The 21,370-nt window shown below is 45.2% G+C and overlaps 5 protein-coding genes across 6 annotated transcripts in view; 3 read left to right on the top strand and 2 right to left on the bottom strand.

Annotated features, from left to right (window-relative positions):
• Positions 1 to 21,370, bottom strand: part of LOC135792396 (general transcription factor 3C polypeptide 3) — a 29,023-nt gene that overhangs the window by 2,918 nt on the left and 4,735 nt on the right.
• On the top strand, positions 579 to 3,146 carry LOC135792343 (cytochrome P450 9e2-like). The gene is made up of 5 exons (XM_065302969.1): positions 579 to 1,061; positions 1,191 to 1,354; positions 1,436 to 1,770; positions 1,821 to 2,283; positions 2,346 to 3,146. Exons 1-5 carry the CDS (start codon positions 859 to 861, stop codon positions 2,786 to 2,788), a joined length of 1,608 nt encoding a protein of 535 aa, XP_065159041.1. The 5' UTR covers positions 579 to 858; the 3' UTR covers positions 2,789 to 3,146.
• LOC135792362 (neuropeptide CCHamide-2 receptor-like) lies at positions 3,266 to 8,801 on the top strand. Of its 2 annotated transcripts, XM_065302999.1 has the most exons (9): positions 3,266 to 3,916; positions 4,844 to 4,957; positions 5,015 to 5,222; positions 5,646 to 5,865; positions 6,962 to 7,316; positions 7,377 to 7,497; positions 7,609 to 7,777; positions 8,025 to 8,097; positions 8,169 to 8,801. In XM_065302999.1, exons 3-9 carry the CDS (start codon positions 5,020 to 5,022, stop codon positions 8,303 to 8,305), a joined length of 1,278 nt encoding a protein of 425 aa, XP_065159071.1. In that variant the 5' UTR covers positions 3,266 to 3,916; positions 4,844 to 4,957; positions 5,015 to 5,019; the 3' UTR covers positions 8,306 to 8,801. The 2 variants fall into 2 exon arrangements, with proteins under 2 accessions (XP_065159071.1, XP_065159062.1); XM_065302990.1 differs by lacking the exon at positions 4,844 to 4,957.
• Positions 12,629 to 13,803, top strand: insb (insensible). Its single transcript, XM_065317837.1, has 2 exons — positions 12,629 to 12,964; positions 13,189 to 13,803. The coding sequence occupies exons 1-2, from the start codon at positions 12,905 to 12,907 to the stop codon at positions 13,450 to 13,452; spliced, it is 324 nt and encodes a 107-aa protein (XP_065173909.1). The 5' UTR covers positions 12,629 to 12,904; the 3' UTR covers positions 13,453 to 13,803.
• LOC135792333 (protein 5NUC-like) lies at positions 17,803 to 20,365 on the bottom strand. Its single transcript, XM_065302957.1, has 2 exons — positions 19,721 to 20,365; positions 17,803 to 19,213 (listed from the first exon to the last, which is right to left on the bottom strand). The coding sequence occupies exons 1-2, from the start codon at positions 20,057 to 20,059 to the stop codon at positions 17,819 to 17,821; spliced, it is 1,734 nt and encodes a 577-aa protein (XP_065159029.1). The 5' UTR covers positions 20,060 to 20,365; the 3' UTR covers positions 17,803 to 17,818.

A 21,370-nucleotide genomic window follows, 5' to 3' on the forward strand; every position in this document is an offset into this window, starting at 1 on the left:
ACAAACAAAAAACTGATATGTATAAAAAACGCGCAAAAAGGAAACAAAAAGAGCAAAGTCCTTCACAATTTTGAATATAAATAACTATCGGTTGTTTTGAAACAAAAATTGATTTCAATAAAATATTAAAGTTTAATGAAATACAAACAATCATATTTAATACATTGCAATAACATTTGGTTTATTTATCTTTAATAATTACGGTAAACTTCATTTTAGACTCGCGCGCCAAAACCGATGATCAATTTTAAACTAGAAATTCTATAATTCATGTTTACGTTCGCAAATGATTAAACATTCCCTAAGTCTGAGAAGATAAAACATTAATAATCAACGAATTTTGAGATTATTGTCACGACTTGTAACCTTTCACAATGTGTTTGTGAATAGATAAAACAAAACATCGCACAGACGCATACCTTGCCACATAAGTACACCGAAACCACTTCAATTGATACTTTTAACGCGATTGTTTAATTTATTAGGGAGTGGGAACCGCATTGAATATATCGTAACCTTACGAAAGCCTCAATGTAACCGTCGCATTTCGACGTCAATCACCAAACAGCTTTTATTCATTGTGTTGGCGGAGCGCTACTTTTTTAATTTCAGCATCGTGTTTCACGCATGCGTTCGCAGCTTAGTGCGCGGCGGCTCGAGGTCATGATTCAAATCACAAACAGAAAATAATAGATTTATTAGTCGTTAGACGAGTGTCACATATTGTTGGTACACAGTTAGTGTCCGAGATTCATCCGAGCGTGTCGCGGCTAGGAACTGCATCGATTTAAACCTTTGCGTCTTTGTGTGTTTGGTAAAAAAAATTTCAAAGTGCGCTTGCGAGTTCTCAGTCGCAAAATGTACTTTATTCTCTTTTGCGTTGCAATCGCAACGGCGGTCTGCATCTATTGGAAGCTAATAAGACCACACTCCCACTGGAAAAGACTCGGAGTAAAGCAGGGAAAGCCTGCGTTTCTCATGGGCGATAACTCCCAGGCAACCAAAAAACACTCGTTCGTCGAGATGGTTCATCACATGTACAAACTTAGTCCACAGGATAGGTAATTGATGATTTGTTATTGCGGACTGATTTATTAAGATTTATTCGCGCTTATTTTCACTTAGACACTGCAACTGGAATGTTTCCAGCCGATTTATAACTTGGACTTAGGTATAACTATTTGTTTTAGATACACAGGCGTTTATATGATGCTGAATCCCATGCTGTTGGTACGCGATCCCGAGTTGATCAAACAAATCACCGTGAAAGACTTCGATCATTTCTCTGATCATGTTCAGATGATGCCGACGGACCATGACAAGATGTGGAGTCAGAATTTATTCACGATGCGAGGTGACGTTTTTTCGTTATTATAAACGCCGCCCTGGGAATCCCGAAAGCAAAAGCCAATACAAAAATGTGTTTGTATTTTAGGTGAGAAATGGCGCGACATGAGAGCGACGCTAAGTCCGGCATTCACCGGCAGCAAGATGAAATTGATGTTTGAGTTGATGCGAGAGTGCGGCGAGCAGTTCACCAGCCACTTTGAGGAAACCTACGGCGATGAGACCGTTGAGCTCGAGCTGAAGGATGCTTTCCAACGTTTTGGTACCGATGTGATTGCATCATGCGCGTTCGGCGTCAAGTGTGATTCTCAACGTGAGCGCAACAATGATTTCTATCTAATGGGCAAAGAAATGACTGACATGGCCTCGTTCAGGAAGAGAATGATGTTCTTCGTCATGTTTATATCACCAAAATTGGCACAAGTAACTCTTAGTACCTATTTTTAATCACAATTTACTAAAATGAGGAAAAGTTTTTCGGTTTCACGTTCTTCCCGAAAAAAGTCGAAGACTTTTTCTTGGATCTGGTGCGAAGTACAGTGGAATATCGCGAGAAGAATAATATTATTCGCCCCGACATGATCCATTTGTTGATGGAAGCGCGCAATGGACGCCTGCAGCACGATGCGCTCGAAAACACCAAAGATACCGGCTTTGCAACCGTCGAGGAATCCGCAATTGGTAAGGATCGTCGCAATAAAACTGAAAAACAGGAGATCACGCTGGAGATCATGACCGCTCAGGCCCTCCTGTTTTTCTTCGGCGGTTTTGACTCGGCTGCGACTCTGGCCAGCCTATGCTCCTACGAACTGGCGCTAAATCCTGATATCCAGGAGCGTCTACGCGAGGAAATCCATGAGACCTTGCGCGAATGCAACGGCAAGATCACGTACGAGGCGTTAATCAATATGAAGTACATGGATATGGTCGTTGCAGGTCTGTACCAACCAAAAAAAAAAAACCACAAAAACTGTTTACTACTTAGAAAAAATTTCCAGAAGCCCTAAGAAAATGGCCGCCGGGGTCAGTCGCTGACAGACTCTGCGTTAAGGACTACACAATTGAACCACGCTGCCCTGGAGAGCCACGTATCAATTTGAAGGAAGGTGATAAAATCTGGATACCCTACATCGGCCTCCACCGCGACGAAAAATACTTCCCGGACCCGGAACGCTTCGATCCCGAACGTTTCAACGACGAAAACAAAGCCAACATTAAGCCGTACACCTATTTTCCGTTCGGCTCAGGGCCGCGTAACTGCATCGCGTCGCGCTTCGCGCTTCTAGAGACCAAGACGGCGATGTTCTACTTGCTGAACAAGTACGAACTGACCGTGATCGACAGGACGCCGATTCCCCTCGTGCTGGAGCGGACTGGCTTCGCGCTGAACGCCGAGGGCGGCCTTTGGATTGGCTTCAAGCCCATCAAGCGGGCCGCCTGAAAGTTTTATTTTATTTTTTTCATGCTTTCACGTTTAATGCGTTATAATCCGGGGGGGACGTAGCTGTTAATGTGTGAGCGCCAAAGCACATATTAATAATATTTTGTGATCGCCGTGCACGGGGGAAGTTTAGATGCGGGGGAGCTATACGTATTGTTTCACAGTTTCACAGTTTCACAGCCCGATTAATCACTCCCTGCAGCACTATTGCTTTATTACCGGTCGCGAGCTGAAAACTTCAAATCAAATATTTGAATGTGCAAGATCAAAGTGAAAATAGATTCGTGATTGCACTAAACTTTTAGGAATTCAATATAACATCTGTATTTGCGTGAATTAAATAGCGCTCGACTAAAAAGTTGTTTTTTTCCCGCGAAAATTGGTTTATAAAGAGATTTATACGCGGCGTAGAAAAAAATCATATTTTATAGGTGCTTGTTCTCAAGGAGTACGATTAAAAGAAGCTTACCCTATTTGTCCTAAAGTGCGTTGGGAAAAAACGCGAATCGACCGCCGTCACCGCCATCAAGGATGGCGCAGTTTTATGATTTCATATGATAATTGCCTTGATTTTATTCACTTCTTAAAGTGCCTCTTCAAGACGGCCGAAAATAGACTTTACGACTCGGTAACAAAACGCAGGCCTACACAAGGGGTTGGCGATTATGAAAGGATCTATTTAATACGTCACTGAGCGCGCGCTTTTCGTTGATCGCGTCTCGCGTCAAGCATTGTGTATCGATTTACGGCCGTGCAAGATAAAAAAATACCAGCGAATTGAATGAGTCGTTTTCTGCCATACTCTAGATATATTCTATATTTCACGCTTCGGGAGACGGACGCGTTTGCGTTTCGGACGCGGCGCCGTCTGCGGGCGGCGCGGCGCGCTTGTTGCGTGCGCCCAGAATCGGGGGCGGCGTGTGCGACGCGCGCGCGATTTCGCGATTGAAAAGTTTGGCCGCTCTCGACGCTCGGGCCATCGTGTGACGCGCGATGGTCTCAGTCTTCTCGCGTCCTCCGTCTGGCGAAAGTTTTCTGGTCACCTCCTTGGATGTGCCACTGATGTGTGTACGACGTGCGTGCGCGTTTTCCCACAGCCGACAACTTCGCCGAGAGCACTCCACTAATGTATGTACTATTTATAAAATTTTGTGTAAATATTCAATTGCGCGCACGCGGTTGTAAGGTACTCATGCATGCAACGCGTACATAAACGTCAATCATTTTCATGGCGATGCAAAACGGTGGAGTGATAATATTAAAGAGCACACCGCTAAAGGAATGCCCCAAAAAGTTTGATAACATTTTGAATATTTGCCATCCATCGTCCTAAATATATTTGTTCAGCAATACCAGGAAGATACATTTTTTTGAAATATATTTCTGCATAATGCGATGCGCAAACTTTTCTGAATAAATACGCTAGCGGAAAAAATTAAAATGCACCCAATTTAAAATTATCATAAAAACTACGCGGCGCGATTTAATTTGGCGCATAATTTTCATAATCAATACAAAAATATGTGTTGTGACTTCAAAACTTTATTCAACTTAAATATTTCTCGCTTCTAAATTTAGTTTATATTTAAGAAAAGAACAGCAAGAATTACGTTTGTAAACTACAGTTCATTTCAGCGTAAACATTTTATTTGCAAACTTTTCGTCATTATTTTAAAATCGATCAAATCCGCACGTTTTTTTCTTCGTTTTAATCTCCGTGTAGATGATGAAATGGAAACACTTTATCTCACAAAACGCAGAACGCAAAAAGTTGCCGGGGTTTAAAATGGAAAACATTTTCGTAATCTTTTAAAACCTTAGCCTTAGTTTATCTGCCAAACGCCCTTCGTGTTGAAATAGGAGATAACAAGAAGTTAACACAAAAGTTAATAAAAGACATCCGGCTTGCTCCCACGTTTTCCGGACGAAAATGGCTCGCTTACCGAAGACCGAGGGTCTGCCGCCCGAAAGTTTTGCACCTCTTTGAACATCGCTCATAACAATGTATCTTCATTGCCGCGCATTGTCCTAAAGCCTGCCATATTTTTGATTTAGTTGTAAAATTTTCCTCCGAGTTATTTGACCTCTCCTAAAGCATCGGCCAGCAGACGCGATTCTCTATCGGCGGAAAAAAACGGCGCAACTTAAAAAAACACTCGTAAAACACAAGTAAACGAAGCGCACGAGCAATTTGAAAACTATTACATCCAGCAAAATAATTTCCAGGCGTAATGGATACTTTGAACGACAGTTATATGAGCATCGCGAAGGAAGTGCAGGATCCGGAAAACTCGTACACGCCGTATGAGGAGCGCCCCGAGACGTACATCGTGCCTGTCGTTTTCTTTATTATTTTCGTGGTGGGCGTCCTGGGCAACGGCACATTGGTCATAATCTTCTTACGACATCGCGCCATGCGTAACGTGCCCAACACGTAAGTCAAACGATGCGGCGCTGAAATAGCACCACATTGCTCCAGGGGGGTAAATAACAAACAAAGTAAAACAAATTTGAGGGGCGGTCAGATGATTTTAAGGGGGCGCGCGCAAAAGATATAGACATGACAAAACTGTTTTTCGTTGCCCGCATTCGGTTTCCGTCGCGCGGTGAAAGTTTGACAGCGCGCGTCGCGATACCGTTGCCATTCATTATTCCGTTATCTCTCCAGCGCCTGCAAACTTTCATCTCATCGGCGGAAAGCGCTCCGCAAAGAAAACTTTTGTCCACCAAATTCAGTCGCCCGCCCACCCACGCAGCCTCTTTTCATTAACTGCGATAATCGAACGCGCTTGAAAAAAAAAAGCGATTATTTGACGAAATTGACTGACAAGCATCGTCCGCTGCGTTCGACATCCAGGTACATCCTCTCGCTGGCACTGGCAGACCTGCTGGTGATCGTCTCGAATGTCCCATTTACGTCCATCATCTACACGCTACCATCGTGGCCGTGGGGCGCGGCGCTTTGCAAGATCAGCGAGACGACCAAAGGCGTCTCCATCGGCGTCTCCGTCTTCACGCTCACAGCGCTATCAGCGGAGCGGTATTGCGCCATCGTCAACCCGCTGCGGCGGCTGCAGGTAAGTCGATCGTTCCGCTTGTTAAACCTGGGGGTGGCCATAGCGGCAGGCGATCGGATTAATTACTTCAATCGACCACCGGCGGCCATAGTAATGCCGCGCGCGTGGCGCGTTACCAATATGCGACGGCAATGTGGCGCACGTAATTCCGCCCGCTAATTAATACTTCATTTCCGGGCGCTCATAGTAAATACAGAGCGCGCATTCATGTAGAAAACTAATTTGCGCGTCGTTTCTTTGCCCGAGCCGGCGGCCGGCATTGTTTCACACTTTGCATGCAGGCGATTTATTTGACCGTGTTTGAATAATGAATAACGCTGCATAATTGACGTGGCGGAGCCGGGCAGGCAAAGTTCCAGCAACAAGCCGTTTATTTGCGTAGTTTCTTCAACGCATTGTATTCAGGGCATTTCCGGGTAAAGGGTGAACTCTAACGCCCGTGATTTCAATTTCACGTGCGCTGTTATTGTTGAATATTCGATGCACAACGTGCGTAGCCGGTTCGCGGTGACAAATGCGTCGCGGCGCTGCGTGCCGATGCGAATGAAAAACGTGCCGCGCGAAATTAACAAACGCGCGCGGAACTGATAGAAAATTATCGGCGTATTCCATTTGCGATTTGCTCATTTCTCATTTGTAACGAGCGACGCAAAATGCATTTATCAAGGGTGGAAAAATGCACAATACCTTATCCTTATCAACGCGTGCGATCGATTTTAAATTCGATTTACTATGTCACACGCGCATGCCTTTCTCTTAGCGTAATTACCGATCGAGATAAAGCGCGCACATATTGTAATGCTAATGCTAATACCAATCAAATACCAATATAGATAACAGCAGCGAGCGCCTCCGTGCATCTTACTATTGTTGTCAGGCGCAATTAGCGTGTAATTTATCGGCACTCACAGACGCGCCGCCGCCGCCGGCGACGCGAAACTCGAGCGCGGACGATTCCTGATCGTTTCGCGGTCGTTTGCGGCGCCGGCGTGCATAAATTGCGCCCGCGCGTCAAGACGTTTTCATTAACTTCAATTACACTCGAAGTTACCGAATTTCGCGCGCCCGATGGCAAAGTTTTAATTGATTTATTCAGACGAAGCCGCTGACCGTGCTCAGCGCTATTCTTATCTGGGTGCTGGCCGGCCTCCTGGCGCTGCCCGACGCCATCCTCTCCGACCTGGAGGTGATGCCTGTGAACGACACCCGCCAGCCGAACATCACCATCTGCACACCGTTTCCGAACGTCACCTACTCCCGGTACAGCGTGGCGGCAAAGGCGCTGATCTACTACGTGATTCCGCTGTGCATCATCGCCGCCTTCTACGTGTTAATGGCGAAGCGTTTGCACGCCAGCACCAAGGAGATGCCCGGCGAGATTCAGGGCCAGAGTGTGGCGCAGACTCGTGCCCGCCGGCACGTTGCTCGTATGGTGCTGGCGATTGTCTTCCGTAAGTTACCGCCGCCGCCCTCGTGCTGCAGCACGTCCCCACGTTAATTTTACGTTTCAGTCTTCTTCATCTGTTTCTTCCCGTACCACGTTTACGTGCTGTGGTACGTGTTCAATCCGCATTCGGAGGAGGAGTACAACGAGTACTGGCACGCGCTCAAGATAATCGCATTTTGTTTGAGGTACGCGCAATAAACACATTGCGACTTAATTACTTGTTTGCTAGTATTCCCCTATAATAGTGAAAATATTCTATCGGCCAACATGCTAATTACAATATCTCATAATTACAGTTTCATAAATTCGTGCGTCAACCCGGTGGCGTTGTACTTCGTGAGCGGCGTGTTCCGCCAACACTTCAACCGCTACCTGTGCTGCCGGAACAAACGCTTACTGAAGCGGCCGACGTCCAACACTAACTGCGAAACGAGCTTCAATTCCACCTACAAAAGGCCCAACCAAGTAGGTGCCCGCCGATGTAATCTTGCCCCGCAACCCACATCATACGCAAATAATAATCATAATAATACGCGATGCCGCGAAAAAAACATATTCAAAATGAATGAATACCTCCTGCTCCCACACCGGCTGTGTTATTATTTTTTCTTCGTTGTTCGATATTGTTATTTGACCTCGACGTGTTTTCTTCCGGCCGCGTGCGCCCCCCTCCAGATATTAATTAAAACAAATCACCGCACATTTATTACAGGGCACGCTAATTGAACGGCACAGCGTAAAAGCGAAGAGCGGCCGAGGCGGCGGTGGCGGCATCAAAATGGGAGGTAAGAGATTTGCGAGATTGTTACAATAGCGTGCGCGGTGTGAGCTAATGTGCGGATGTGTGTTATCGCAGGGCGCGTCGACTTTCGCGAGAGCGAGCGCAGCGTCGACGACGTCAGCGAGACCTTCGTTCGCATCGAGATCCAATCAGATTGCCACGAGAATCAGCGCCGCGTGCACATGCATCGCACACCCAGCGGGCAGAGATGAGACGCCGGAAGTTGCGGTGGCGCGTCATGCGGAAAACGCGACGCGACGCACTAGTAGGGAAAAAATTTGTGAATAAAACGCCTTCTGTCAACACGGTTAAACGAATTTCGCGTGCACACGCCGCGAGTTGCGGGAAGTGAGCGCGAATTCCAAAGGCGGATGGAATTATTTTCGTATTTCCACTAAATGTTGTCTGTATGAATGGTCGTAGGCACCCGTACAAACCAGTACCACGAGCAGGGATGGCAAAAGTCGGCGGCAGCGAAGAAAATTGGATTACCGCGGCACCTAACGAAAGCGAGTCTCTTATAAGCACTGAATGATGCGAAGCGGGGGAGTGAATCTGCCCGAAGAGATATTTTCTATTTCCCATTGTACCATACACGATATTCTCGTATGTGTGTGTAATAACGGCATAACTAGGCGGCTGCGTGCCATGCTATATTTCTGTGTGTCTATTCAATGTTGAGATATTAAACGTTTTATGAGTTGAAGCGACGCCTACGTCTCAATCAGGAATGTTTTCGGCCCTTTTCACTATTCCGCCCCGGCCATTTCCTATGTTTTATGGTCCCACGTACACACACACACCTATTTGCACAAAATTTTTTGCACCCTCGATGACTTTTCTATATTCCAGGCAGGCGGCGATAAGGAATATGGAATTTCGAACGGTAGGCCCTCCAGGCGCTCGAATCATCTCCCCTTGCAACGACCCATCCTTTTGCGGCACTCTATCGCCGCTGTTGCTTGTTGGTTTAATTTTTTTCTTCCCGAGGCTAGTGCCGTGGAGGTGGCGGCGTGGCACCAAGAAAGCGCCCTTTGAAGACGCGCTCGCGTCCCAACGTTGTCTGCCGGCGACACATTCGCTACTTTTTTCTCCTCCACAGCGCGTAGATATGTTTGCCAAGCTTTCGCGCTGTGCGGCTCTGTTGCGCGTATCGCGTTCACGCATTTTCCTATCGGGAATTTACTCCCACGGAGCGGGCGCGCATAAAGCCGAATCATATAGTCAAATGTATACGCTGGCAGAATGGCGACGCAGGTCGCGCGAAAACTATAAGCTTTGCATATGTTTACAACCCTATTGAATTATGACTATTAAAGCACTTTGCGCAAAAACCGAACGCAATTTTCGCCGCTTCAAACACAGCGCGCGTTTATATGAAGAACGACTAGATGCAGATACAAAGGCCGGGCACAAAGAACCGCGCAAAGCGCAGCTGGGCATAAAAAACGCGTTTCGAGTATAAAAGGTTTTTTTGTGATGTGGCCCTCGAATGGGAAGTTTTCAATATTTTACAAACAAACCGCGCGCGCGAGTTGAAGCGCATTGAAACCATCAATAAACGCACGGCGTGAAAAATGCAAAATCATAAACTTACGCTTAGAAATAAATCGAGCAATGCTAAAACGCTAATCTTATAAATTGCACCTCCGTGCGGGTCGTGTGCACGAATGGAAAATTTATATTTAAATTTTCCTCGCAACCGCCTCTTTCCTGCTCGAGGGGTTGAAGGCGGGGAACGCCCGGCCGATCTACTTAGCAAGGCTAAATGAAGATTTTTCGAGTTCCGAGAACGAGCCAATTAATTGCGACGTTTTGGATTTCCGCTCGCAAAGATAATTTGACACACGACGCGCGCCTAGCTGAAATGTGCACCAAACCAAAAACACAAACAAATTTCTATTGTGTAACTGAATTGTATCCCCCGCCGCGCGGCTCTTGATCGCGCGGACCGCGGGTCTCCAAATCGTGAATCCGGATTCCGTGCCTGATAATTCAATAAAATGAACCAACTCGCCGAATAAACGAATGAAAGCGAATCGGAAATTGAATTTATTATGCTTTATCGCAGCCTTTATTAATACTTCGCTTTCATTTTCGGGGGGCGGCACGAGTTCGGTTCGTGCCGGCGTAAAACTTTTCCAGCGCTGGTTTCCAGCCCAATTAAGTCAAACATTTGAGTTGCCAACATTTATTTCTGCATTATTGTTAATTATATTTCACGTGTTTTACTTTAAGTTGTTGTTTGGCGGCGCATCAAGCGATTCGCAGATATTTTCGTCAACAACCACACGCGATGCGCTATAAAATGAACTGGATTCGAGTTGTGCTTCAAAAAAATATTCTAACGCGTCATCAGAATGATAATCTTCTGGTAGGTATTTATTTAACTTTTTACTTCCACTTGAATCTCGAGTTTAAATATTCATTGCTTCATCATCTGGCTAGCTGGCTAGCCCCGCGCGGCTATAAAAAACGCGATGCTATGTATTTATTTAAAATATTCATTAATTATACCACTACAAGACCATGATGAGTACGTGAGCCTCTTGAGAGACGCTGCTGAGTAGCTCAAATTAATTAATCCTTGCAGCTGTATTCTTTTTATCTGCTGGTGTCGCTGAACATTTTACATCGTGCATTGTTTCGGCTCACCATCGGATTTGACTTTTATTAGGAGGTTGTTTACGCCGGGGTGAATTCCCCAATTGATGCGCGGCGCGTGGCTGAATTGCGAATGTAAAAATTCTCCCCGTTTTTTTTTTCGACACGCGTCGAAGTGTTATTCCGGCTGTAGATTACCGACAAATTATGTGCGCTTTTTTCCGACGTGCAAAGGCAAAATATTTTTATTTAATTTCGATGCTTCAACGAGTGAATTGAAGTGCGCGGCGGTCGTTGAATCACGATATCAATATCATGCTGCCGGCGCAAACCGGGCAGCGATATATTGATAATAAGTGCGAGCCGAAACGCGTCCTCGTGGGTATTGTTAATTATCGGCGTCTCTTCGACAGATGGACCGCTGCGTCGCGCGGTACAGCCGCATAGCGGACGACAAGTCCGTCCGCATTATTGACGGGTTCGGGGCCGCCGTCCATGGTCGATCGGCGAATAAACCACGCAGAAATTGACCGGTGACGCACATCGGTCGAAACATCACCGGCATTTACAGAAACACCGCGCGGCTACTGGTCGTGTCCGTACCCGTGCACCATGCAGCCGACGCGGTCTCGATTTAATGATTACAGCTGACGCTCAGCTTGCCGGCGTGCACTCGCCACGCGTTTTTTTTTTGTTTGCGTCGTCTCTTGAGAGCGGCGTCGTTTCCCGGAAGATAAACGAATTCGAATTTCCAATCCCGAGCACCACCCCTTGAAATTACTCGACAAAAAGGCAAATCCGGCCAGGCTGAACGACTAAACGACGAAGTGCTAATTAACAACGCGTCGCAAAGTTGCCGAAGGCATAAATTACAATAAATAAGCCCACAACAATAATACACTTCGGCGTGCGACATACAGAGAACGCGATTACGTCAAAAGCAGCAAACGAGCATAATTATATCCAACTTTCCTCGTTAGAAAAGTTGGCGAAAATTTTCAGTAATGCGGGGACTGGCTGGGCGTGTGTGCTGTTGCTAAATAATTACGCACATTGTAATGAAAACAATCGTAGATTTTCATTTGCGACGGCGAATATTCAGCTTGATTAGTCGGCGCAATTTGCACCGTACACGATGTGCGATTTGTCTGAGGCGGCCGCCTGCCGAACACACAGCGGTCGTGTCGCATGTTGTTGTTGTTTTGGAAGTTGTGTAACACCTGCTTCCACGCATCGCACATCGCACACGAGCCTACGCCGGCGAGGACGAGGTGTGCAGATGGCTACTACCCGTACCGCCGTACACCATACCCCAAATACACTTCTTGTAGCCCTCGCCGCACTCGCCGACGAGTGCGTATTGTTTAGTCTACAGGGTGTGAGGGACGGGTGCCAGCTGCTCGACAACTGCTTCACTTTTGATATCACTTTGTCAATTAAAATCTCGTTTTATTTGCCGAGTTTTACTTCGATAGGAAAGTTATAGGCAAAAAACATGGCGCTAGCAATCAAAATTAGTACTTACATTCACGTTACGCAGCCATGAGGAGAGAAAACAGAACAGCAACAGTTCACACCAACCACCTGTACACTACTAAAGTTAGAAGCGTTAGAAGACTACTTTTAGTCAATTTTATTGACGAATATCTAAAGTAGATAACCTGGAGGACAAGATAAAATATCAACATTATTTTCGTTGTTTACATCAACAATTCGACACTTCTACTGCAATCCAAATGTTAATTTATACTTAGACTATTGAAGGTGTGTTTTGGTGTTTTGTAACACCCAGTAGACGGGGATCTCCCCTATTTAATAGCACCACCAGTGCGCGTAGTACGCCAGACCAATGTATGAAAGGAGCGCACGCACGAATCGCCCGGCTGGATCGAAAGAGCGAACTACCTTACGGCGCACACCGTGCAACCTACCACATCTGCCTCGGCCGGCAACAGCTGCCGCACGTGATTTCGTAATTGTGCCGGGGTTTCGACCATGCAGGCGCGCCGCGCGCAGTCGCTTCCATCCGCTCCTTCGACTTAGTTCCGATCTCTTGGTGGTGTGCACGAAGCGCGACGCACCTCGTGTCTCCCCGGTCTGGCGCACAGGTACCACCTCGTAGTGCGAGGCGCACCTTCTTCCGAGGAAGTCGCTCGACGGATGTGCGCGCGGTGTCTTCAGTTCAAAACAAGTGAATCAATCTCGCGATGAAGCGACGTTCAAAGGGCGGCGCTGTGATAAACAAACCGATCGGCCGGCGTAAAAAGGTAACCCCGATTCAAAGCATAAACTAATTAATTTTAAGTTTTCGACATAAATTTCCGGGTAGTAGAAGTTGCAATTAGCAGACGTTTCGATGATTTCATGCACGCCTTGGCACCCCCACGGGGCACCGTCGTAAAATTGCAAACGTTAAAGAGTTTAATGCATGCACGTCTTGTCTTCGTATCATCGACGCCCGGTTCTAATTCAATTAATTGCTGTCTTGTAGGCGAAGAGCGATGATAACCTGAACGTGATGCTCCGCATGTGTCTAGAGAAAGTCTGCGAGCTCCAGCACGAGCTGAACAAGGCGGACGAGTGCGAGGAGGACGCGCAGGCTGCCGGTTACGCCGCGTGCGCGATGGAAGCGCTCTCCTTCCTCGCGCGCGAAGGCCTTCCGCAAGACCACCCGATGGTGACGGCCCTCACCGAGAAGCTCGCCGGCGGCGCGGATGCAGCCCCCGCCGATGATCACGACCAAGGTCAGGCCTGACACGTGCGCGCGCGCGCTCTTCACCCAGTCAAAGAAAGCACGTTCGAAAATATCGCTACAAGTGCTACAGGATTTTATATATAAAAAAAAATTTGTATTCGAGTCACGTATGAATCTAGTCATTAGGCGTACTTTCGCGTTTAGAGCTCAGTGAAAAGCGCAACGGATGAAAAATGTCGCAACAACAAAAGCTCCGTGGCAACGGCATGAACGGAAAGGATGTATTCAACGTCTAGTCATTTTTGTTTACAAAAAATTTAATGTTATTATAAGAGACACATGTCAATTAAATTTATGCGTAGAGTAAATAATTTTTTAAATAAACATAAAATAAACTCTGCTTGTCTTCTATATCCTTAAAATTAGTTGACATTTGGAATTCGTTCAATGGCACCATGATGGCATCCGATTATTTGATTCTTGGGTATAGACTAGGCAATTATTGCAGGCTAGTAATAATAATATCAATGGCCGTAGTTAAAAATGCTTTCATTCTTTTCTCGGAGACGAGTGAGGGTCTTGATGCAGTTCCACAGAAACACCGCTGTGGTACTGCAGGCTTGGTCCCTGGAAGAAGTGCAGAATGATTTTCTTCAGTTCGTCCTGGTTTAATTCGGCCATATCGATGGGATTGAGGAAGTTGTGCAGTGCCTCGGCCGCTGTCCCCGGGTTAGTACGTTGCGCTGCGCTCCAATCTGGGCCCGCATCAGATCGTTTATTCGCCATCGTCATCCTTTCACGTCGCCAACTTTTACGAGCACAATATTTTATTTATTCGTTATCTCCGTGGATATGGATGTTTCCTATCGTTATGCGCGCGATGATTTGCTTGCACTGACTTTTATCGCTTTTTATTCAAACGACTTGAATGCGGCTGTACCGAAGTCCGGATCCGGCTGACGGGGTGTTTACAGCTGTGCGGGTGCAATATGCGTTGTGGAATGCGAGCAGTGGAAATTGCGCGGCCGCGTCGTCGAGGAATGGGAATAATATCTCTCCCTCGAGCGTGGTACGTGCGCGCCCGGCAGAAACAGCACTGAAAAACTAAAACTAAAAACGCAGCGCGCCTCTCATATTGCACGGATGCACGTGGCCAGCGGCGAAGGCAGCGGGAGCGTGCGAGGGAACAGGGGAGTGACGAAGAGCGTGCAAGTTTGGCGACACCCGTGCATGTGGACAACACAACACAGCGCAGGCAGGCAAAGCGAGCTTCAATCGAGGGTGTGTGCCTCGGTGTGTGTGAGTGGATGTGGGCTGGTCGGTTGGCGAAAGCCAAACATATGTGCGCCATCGGTAGGAGCGGGTAAATGAAAGCCGGCAGCGCGGAAGCTTCGCAACGTGACGGCCCCTGGGGTAAGCAGGCCCCGCAACGCGAATGCTTATTTAGTGCACTTATACTGGCACTTTAGCAGACTTACCGGGCGGCTAACGGCCCCCGATATCAAACGCGGTCACTTCAAATGGAAAGTAATTTATGGCAATGAGCCGGACACTGGAAGCAGTGGAAAAGAGCGATTCTCGATGTTATCGTGCGGCGCAACACGGCGCGACCCCCGAGATGCACGAAACCTAGCGGCGAGAAGCAATTACGGCTTTGTATTAATAGATTAGATCATTTAGTGCCTGTGTGGCTTTAACATCATATTCGGAGAGCTTCGCGGTTCCCGGCGTGGTGTTGTTTATGTAGTTCCCTTTGGTGCCGCTGCGAGAATGCCACAACTTATCGCAACTTGCGGCAAACTTGACCGCAATTTCCAGCAGCAGCACCCAATTTCACAAGCGAATTTACTGCGACACGCTGAATCTTAACTTCAATATGCATATTCATGTAATTCGCATGTGTGATGTGTTCCAGACACAGTCGGCGCTTGAATAATTATTATAAGGATAATAGTCTTTCACCGCAACTTCGAATGACATGCTTTGTATTCGAAGGTGCAACTCGAAATTCAGATTTTAATTGTGTGCCGCTAAAGGGTGGTATTAAGGGCTTTGCGCGAAATATAGCCAGCACCCACTTTAGCTCAACTGTAAACAAATCCTTTTCGGTTGGTACCTACGCAATTACTCAGTTCGGTTTTGATTGCTTATCATAACCGATATTTGCGCTTTAGTTGCGTAATAAACAGAGAAAAAATATTTCAAAACAAACTCGCGTAAAGTTGGCAAACAAAAGCTTTCCATTTTCATTTTATGCGGCTTTGCAGCTACGTTCAAAACGCTCGTGGGACTCCACGCAACTGCAACTTTATACCTTTAGTATGTAATGCACTCATGGTTTTCATAGAAATTCGATTTTGTTGCCATGCACCAAAATATAAAACCAAAAATTAATTTGTAATGCAATACAGCGATTTGCAATTTTTAAAATTAAGCACACATGATTTTTATTCAAAAAAAAAACCAACGCAGTAAAGAATAAGGAACAAAAAGCCTCAGAAATCAGCTCCGAGCGAAATTATTGACTTTTTGCGCACATCGCGCGCAAAAAAAAAATGACATGCAAATTTGTTGTCGGTAACGGTAGCGCTATGAGGGCGTCGCACAATGGATGAAATTGGGCAACAGTAAAAGCAGCAAATCACCGAATAAAATTCAATTAAAACTGAACGCGTAACCATCGCTCTCGATATTCTTCAAACGGTTATGAAAGCAAAATTACCTGTTTATCGTTAATTATTCCAGTGACAAAGGCCCGAAATATATTCTCGTCTAGTTAGTAGTCATGTTGCATTTATGAATCGTTAATTGTATATATAGAGAGAGAGTACTGAATTAAATTGGTCATAGAGTATCATACATAATTAAAATCTCCAATACATTGATTCGTAAATAGATATTTCCGGCGATGCTTTCGCTGAAAGCAAGAAATTAATTAAATATTTGACATCACTGGGCGATATTCGCAGTGCGCACTCTTCTTTCTTGCATAAAATGATTAAATTCTCGTGCATGAATTTGTGAAAGTATTCTTATAAACGCACAAGCAGCATAAAATTCTGGATCAAGTGATAGCGCGGCCACATGCCTTACCAGACTCAACATTGTTTCATTATAAAAGTTATAAATTTTCTTTATTGCATGTATCTATTCACTCATACAGACCGTACAGGACTTTGAACAGATTGCAATTTCCGCTATTTTATACAAGGTGAAGTGGTACAAGTGTACACATGGCCGTTTATTTATTATTTATTACAAAGTGCAAAAATAATTTTTCGCATTTATTCGGATCATTGACTTTCAATGAGTTAAACATCGTTTTGTTATTTTTGTTCGTAAAAGTTTTTGAAGCCATCTATTCATGTATTCAAGCAGCATCGTTGGCTACGTGTCCCCAAATTCCTAAAGAAAAGCTTTTCAAGTGAAATTGATATTTTGATCAATGAATATTAAAAATATATCTCTACTGCAATCGCTGGAGGTAGACACTGTAAAATACATCAAGCGCTTTTATCTCCGCCGTAAATAAATATGCGAATTTGTTCTAAGGACCGTTCTAAGGAGGAAAAAGGACTAACGATGTTTACGTTGCCGGTTTTGATAGCTTGTCAAAGACAATCATAGTATAATTTGATTCACAACCTGTATCACCTCGTACCAAGGTGAATGAATTTGATTTTTTGCACATATTTATATTATGTAATTCACTAATTTCATATCTGAGTCATTTTATGCCAACAACTTTTTGCTCGACGTCAACGCTCCACTGGTGCAATTAACTAGCGTAAACGAGTACTTACCAACTTGTCAAACAATTACCAACTCACGATTCAGTGAAAACCACTGTTTTATTGCCATTCATATGCATTTCAAACAATATTCAAGTTGCAATGAGTTAAATTTCATTACCAAGTACAACACTGCAGCGAATTTACCGAGGTGTAATGAATACACCATAATTAAATTAGTATTATGAGCGCAGTTCAGTAAATTTCCCAGCGCGTTCGCAAATCTTCGCCGCGAATGCCAATTTCGCGCTGAACTTCAATTGTGCACACACCACTTGTGTAATATTATGTTTAAACATAGAAGTCGCGCTCGCATATAGTGCTATTTGCTCACGTATCAAGTTTCCAGCAACTGCGCCGAGTGACATATAAAACGTTCGAAAATAAAAAGAGATTAGAAGAGATTAACGCGCGCGCGAATGGCATTGGCGTTGGATTGTATGATAAGCGAATAATATACGCCTTTTAAATCGGATAATGTAGGTAATTAATTATTACAATCAGAGATTATATCACGCGCAAATTTATACTAATTAGGTATACGGATTTATTGCTGCCGGGACGCATCGATGTGACAATGGTATGGCGGGTTAATTGTTCAAAAATAAACCACAATGGATATGCTTCACAGATTTTTAATATCGCAGAGCGCACAAACGCGCCAGCGAGAGCAATATTGCGAGGGCGTTTATCCGCGGAGAAATTCCTGCGCTCGCTACCGTTCCCGGCCGATTCCGATTCAACACGGTGATTCTGCCGTGGACTTCCGGGTAGATAACTCGTCGCTTCTCTATATAGTTGCTGATGATTTCGATTTCGTTGGTGTCCTCTATCGTGCGATTAAACGCTTTGTCACGCAACACCGTATAGCCATCGCCACCACTCAATATGAAATCATGGCTCACAATGCCGTAGACCTTGAAATGGTCTAATGGTTGATACACAGGTACTTTACAATCAGCGCAGCGTACGTCCACTTTCACCACCCGGGAGCCAACAGGTTTCGCCAGGTCGTACGTGATGCGCAACCCGGAGACTTGCAGGAATTCGCCGCGGGACGTCTCGCCATTGCTGCGGATTCCCGTCTCCAGAGTCTGGAGCAGGTCGGCTCCAGTAAGCCGGAAAGAAATCACGTTCATATCATAGGGCAATGCGCCGAGTATTTCACCACTAGTGATCTCGCCACTGTCGACCGCTGAACGGAATCCACCACCGTTCAGGATAGCAATAGACGTATCTGACCATTGGGAACTTCCTGCATAATTCATCACGACCTGCTCCAGATAAGCGTCCGCGAGCAGGTTACCAAAGTTGCACTCTTCCAAGCGACACTTGTCAATTGGAAGGTCTACGCGTGATTGACCAACAACCCTCTTCGTGGCTGCCTCTAGACCAGGCCTGTACACATCCAAAGCCTCCTGCAGTTCGAAGACTTTCGGTACTTGACTAGTCAGGAGAATCGGTTGTCCTTCATATTTGATCACATCGCCCTCATCATTGATGGTGATGTTCAGTCGTCCAATGTATTTAGTATACGCGTACGCTTGAACGACCGGCACGACTTTTCCGGAGGCCTGTGTTTCCAGAACCGGATAAGGTCCTTCGGGTACCTCGCTATCCGGTTGTTGTCCGTTCCACAGGAAAGTGTTTGTATGACCACCGACGACCAAGTCCACTAATGGACACTCCTTGGCAATACGTTTATCTGTATCGAAACCGGAATGACCCAAGGCAATGATTACTTTAACACCCTCGGCGTCCAGCTTTTCCGCCTCGGTGTTAATCGATTCTACCTCGTCGAAGAACGTCACATTACCGGTGGAGGATAAAATTTTCGTGTCCGGCAACAAGTAGCCGATGACGCCGATTCGTACGCCGCGCACGGTCAAAACATGCGATTTCGGAATGCTGGCCGTGAATTGTGCGTCCTTAGAGAAATCCATGTTGGCAGCCACGAGCGGAACTTTCAGATTTGTTAGAAACGGCATGATTCCCGCAATACCATAATCAAATTCATGATTTCCAAAAGACTGAAAAACAATCATTTTACTCAGACGATTTTAGAATGATGTGATGCTAGGAAACACATGTAAGTAGGCGTTTTATGAACTATTGCTGACTGGTCTACTGCTTGAACGAAAGAAATCTTTACGACAATTTTTAGTTAGCCGCCTATAAATACAAACACGCGCTTATTGTGCGGCGGGTTTTTCGTTCACGCCTTGCCAGAAATGCAGTTTAAGCGTAAAAATATGCTTGCGCTGTGGTTTATGGCCGGTATCAAGTGCATTTCATTCAAGCGGGAAGGCTGTTTAAAAATATTATTTGGATAATCATTTTTTTTATAATGCAAAAAATAGCGACGAGGTCAGATATAATCATGTCTCTACGGTTCTATGATTACGCCTGTAGCAAATTAGTTATAATTTCATTGACTCTACTATTAGGTACCAGGTGAATTCAGCGACGAGATATTGTGCCTTGTGACCGAAAGCAAAACGCAATTAAATTGATATGCAAATAAATGTTTTGCTTACAATGCAATCAGGATTTAATCGGTTGATGAAATCAACGGCGATTTTCCATTTGTGTACGCTGAACCACGATGTGCCCGTGTAGGTATCACCGGCGTTAAGGAAGAGCGTTGCAGGACCAGCCGGATTTCTCGCCGATGCGTTACGATGCTCACGCACAACGTGCGCAACGCGTGCGAATCCACCATAGCACTTATCACTTCCGATTTGTTTGCACGTACCGGAGGTTGCGGAAGTTTCGTCGAACCGGCCGTGCATGTCGTTGGTGTGCAAGATCGTCAGGTCCAGATCGCCGAGCACAGCGCCGACGACGCACAAGAACAGCGCGATTGTCCGCAGCATGTTCGCGAATTGAATAAATGCCGCACGAATTAAGTATGCGTATTAACGAACTAACAAACAAGCATCGAAGTCCTTCCGGATCAGTTTGAACCGCCCGAACCGACTTAAGTCACTAACTAAAAGTTAAATCAGTCGCGCAGTGCGCGCTTTGGAAGTTTGAAGCGAGTGAGCTAACTTGTGATAGCCGACTGAGCGCGTTCGCACCGAATGAGAGTCTCGCTCGTTGTTACGTTTGCGGCGAGACTAGGCAAGAGTTTAAAAAAACATGAATGCTAAATGCCGGGCTCGCGACCGCCGGCTGGAAGCAACTTGACTTAAGTCAGAAAACCAAAGACACCGGAGCGCTTATAGTACCTTCCACGAACGGTATGGCATACCTTTTTATGCATTGCACACACGATTACGAAATATTTTGTTAAAACTATTCAAGTACAATCCAATATTATTATTTCGTGCCACTATTCGAAACGCAAAACAATTTCGAAAATTGTTAGCGCACGTTGATGATATAAGTACCTGCATTTTTATTCACCGCGACACTTTTCGATAAAATTTGGATTTTAGTGGTGTCAATTAGAATAATGAACATAAAGTGGGCAATTATATAAAATTCCACGTGCGAATCGACTATATTCAACATCGAAATTATTACGCTGTAAATAACGAGCGTAAAAGTGTATTTTCACAAGATAAGCGTTATGAATACTGTAAATAATAAAATTTATAAGCTCGTAATTTCATTACTGTCTTGAAAACGTGTCACTAATGAGTGTTTTACGAATCGTCAATGATATAGTGCAGTGTGTGTTCTCATGGATTCATCATAGTGGTAAAACATCATATTTTATGTTAGACATGTGAGTCGTGGGAAGATTTAACATGAAACTAATCACAGAAACAGAACCGCGCGCATTTCTTCGAGTGAACGCTCGCCTGAACCTCTATATTCCAGGCATTTTTTCCAGCCGCCCAGAGTACTAATACGCTGCAATAAATCAATGGAAATAGAGTGGAACAGAGCTTCCTTTTGGTCAGGACGAGGCGTCGAGCACTTGAATGTTTGCTACTGTGAGGATGACGAAAGAATATGAAAAAACTTGTGGCGTGCGTAATGAATGCAATGATGAACAGCACCACTTGAAGAACTTTGCTTTTTTTCTAAAAGCAAAACTTTAAATAAAACCGACAAGTTATTATTGAATTACTGCGCTGTATTAAATGGCAATTATTTTTGACGCAAGAATGCCGTGTGACAGTATGTGTTACATGCGTAATTTGCCAATCGGGTACTGATAAGCGTAATTTTTTGTT

The sequence above is a fragment of the Atheta coriaria genome, unplaced genomic scaffold, assembly GCF_025399875.1.
Source record: "Atheta coriaria isolate IRGN ID8LTWV9N9 unplaced genomic scaffold, Caltech_Dcor_3.1 hic_scaffold_1_pilon, whole genome shotgun sequence".
Classification (NCBI taxonomy): Eukaryota; Metazoa; Arthropoda; class Insecta; order Coleoptera; family Staphylinidae; genus Dalotia; species Dalotia coriaria.

Bases quoted from the DNA above. Each gene is read 5' to 3' on its own strand.
- LOC135792343 (XM_065302969.1), top strand. From the start codon at position 859: ATGTACTTTATTCTCTTTTGCGTTGCAATCGCAACGGCGGTCTGCATC. The intron at 1,062-1,190 runs GTAATTGATGAT...TATTTGTTTTAG, and splicing joins AAACTTAGTCCACAGGATAG to ATACACAGGCGTTTATATGA. The intron at 2,284-2,345 runs GTCTGTACCAAC...AAAAATTTCCAG, and splicing joins CATGGATATGGTCGTTGCAG to AAGCCCTAAGAAAATGGCCG.
- LOC135792362 (XM_065302999.1), top strand. From the start codon at position 5,020: ATGGATACTTTGAACGACAGTTATATGAGCATCGCGAAGGAAGTGCAG. The intron at 5,866-6,961 runs GTAAGTCGATCG...TGATTTATTCAG, and splicing joins ACCCGCTGCGGCGGCTGCAG to ACGAAGCCGCTGACCGTGCT. The intron at 7,778-8,024 runs GTAGGTGCCCGC...CATTTATTACAG, and splicing joins CCTACAAAAGGCCCAACCAA to GGCACGCTAATTGAACGGCA.
- insb (XM_065317837.1), top strand. From the start codon at position 12,905: ATGAAGCGACGTTCAAAGGGCGGCGCTGTGATAAACAAACCGATCGGC. The intron at 12,965-13,188 runs GTAACCCCGATT...GCTGTCTTGTAG, and splicing joins CGATCGGCCGGCGTAAAAAG to GCGAAGAGCGATGATAACCT.
- LOC135792333 (XM_065302957.1), bottom strand. From the start codon at position 20,059: ATGCTGCGGACAATCGCGCTGTTCTTGTGCGTCGTCGGCGCTGTGCTC. The intron at 19,214-19,720 runs GTAAGCAAAACA...ATTGTTTTTCAG, and splicing joins GATTAAATCCTGATTGCATT to TCTTTTGGAAATCATGAATT.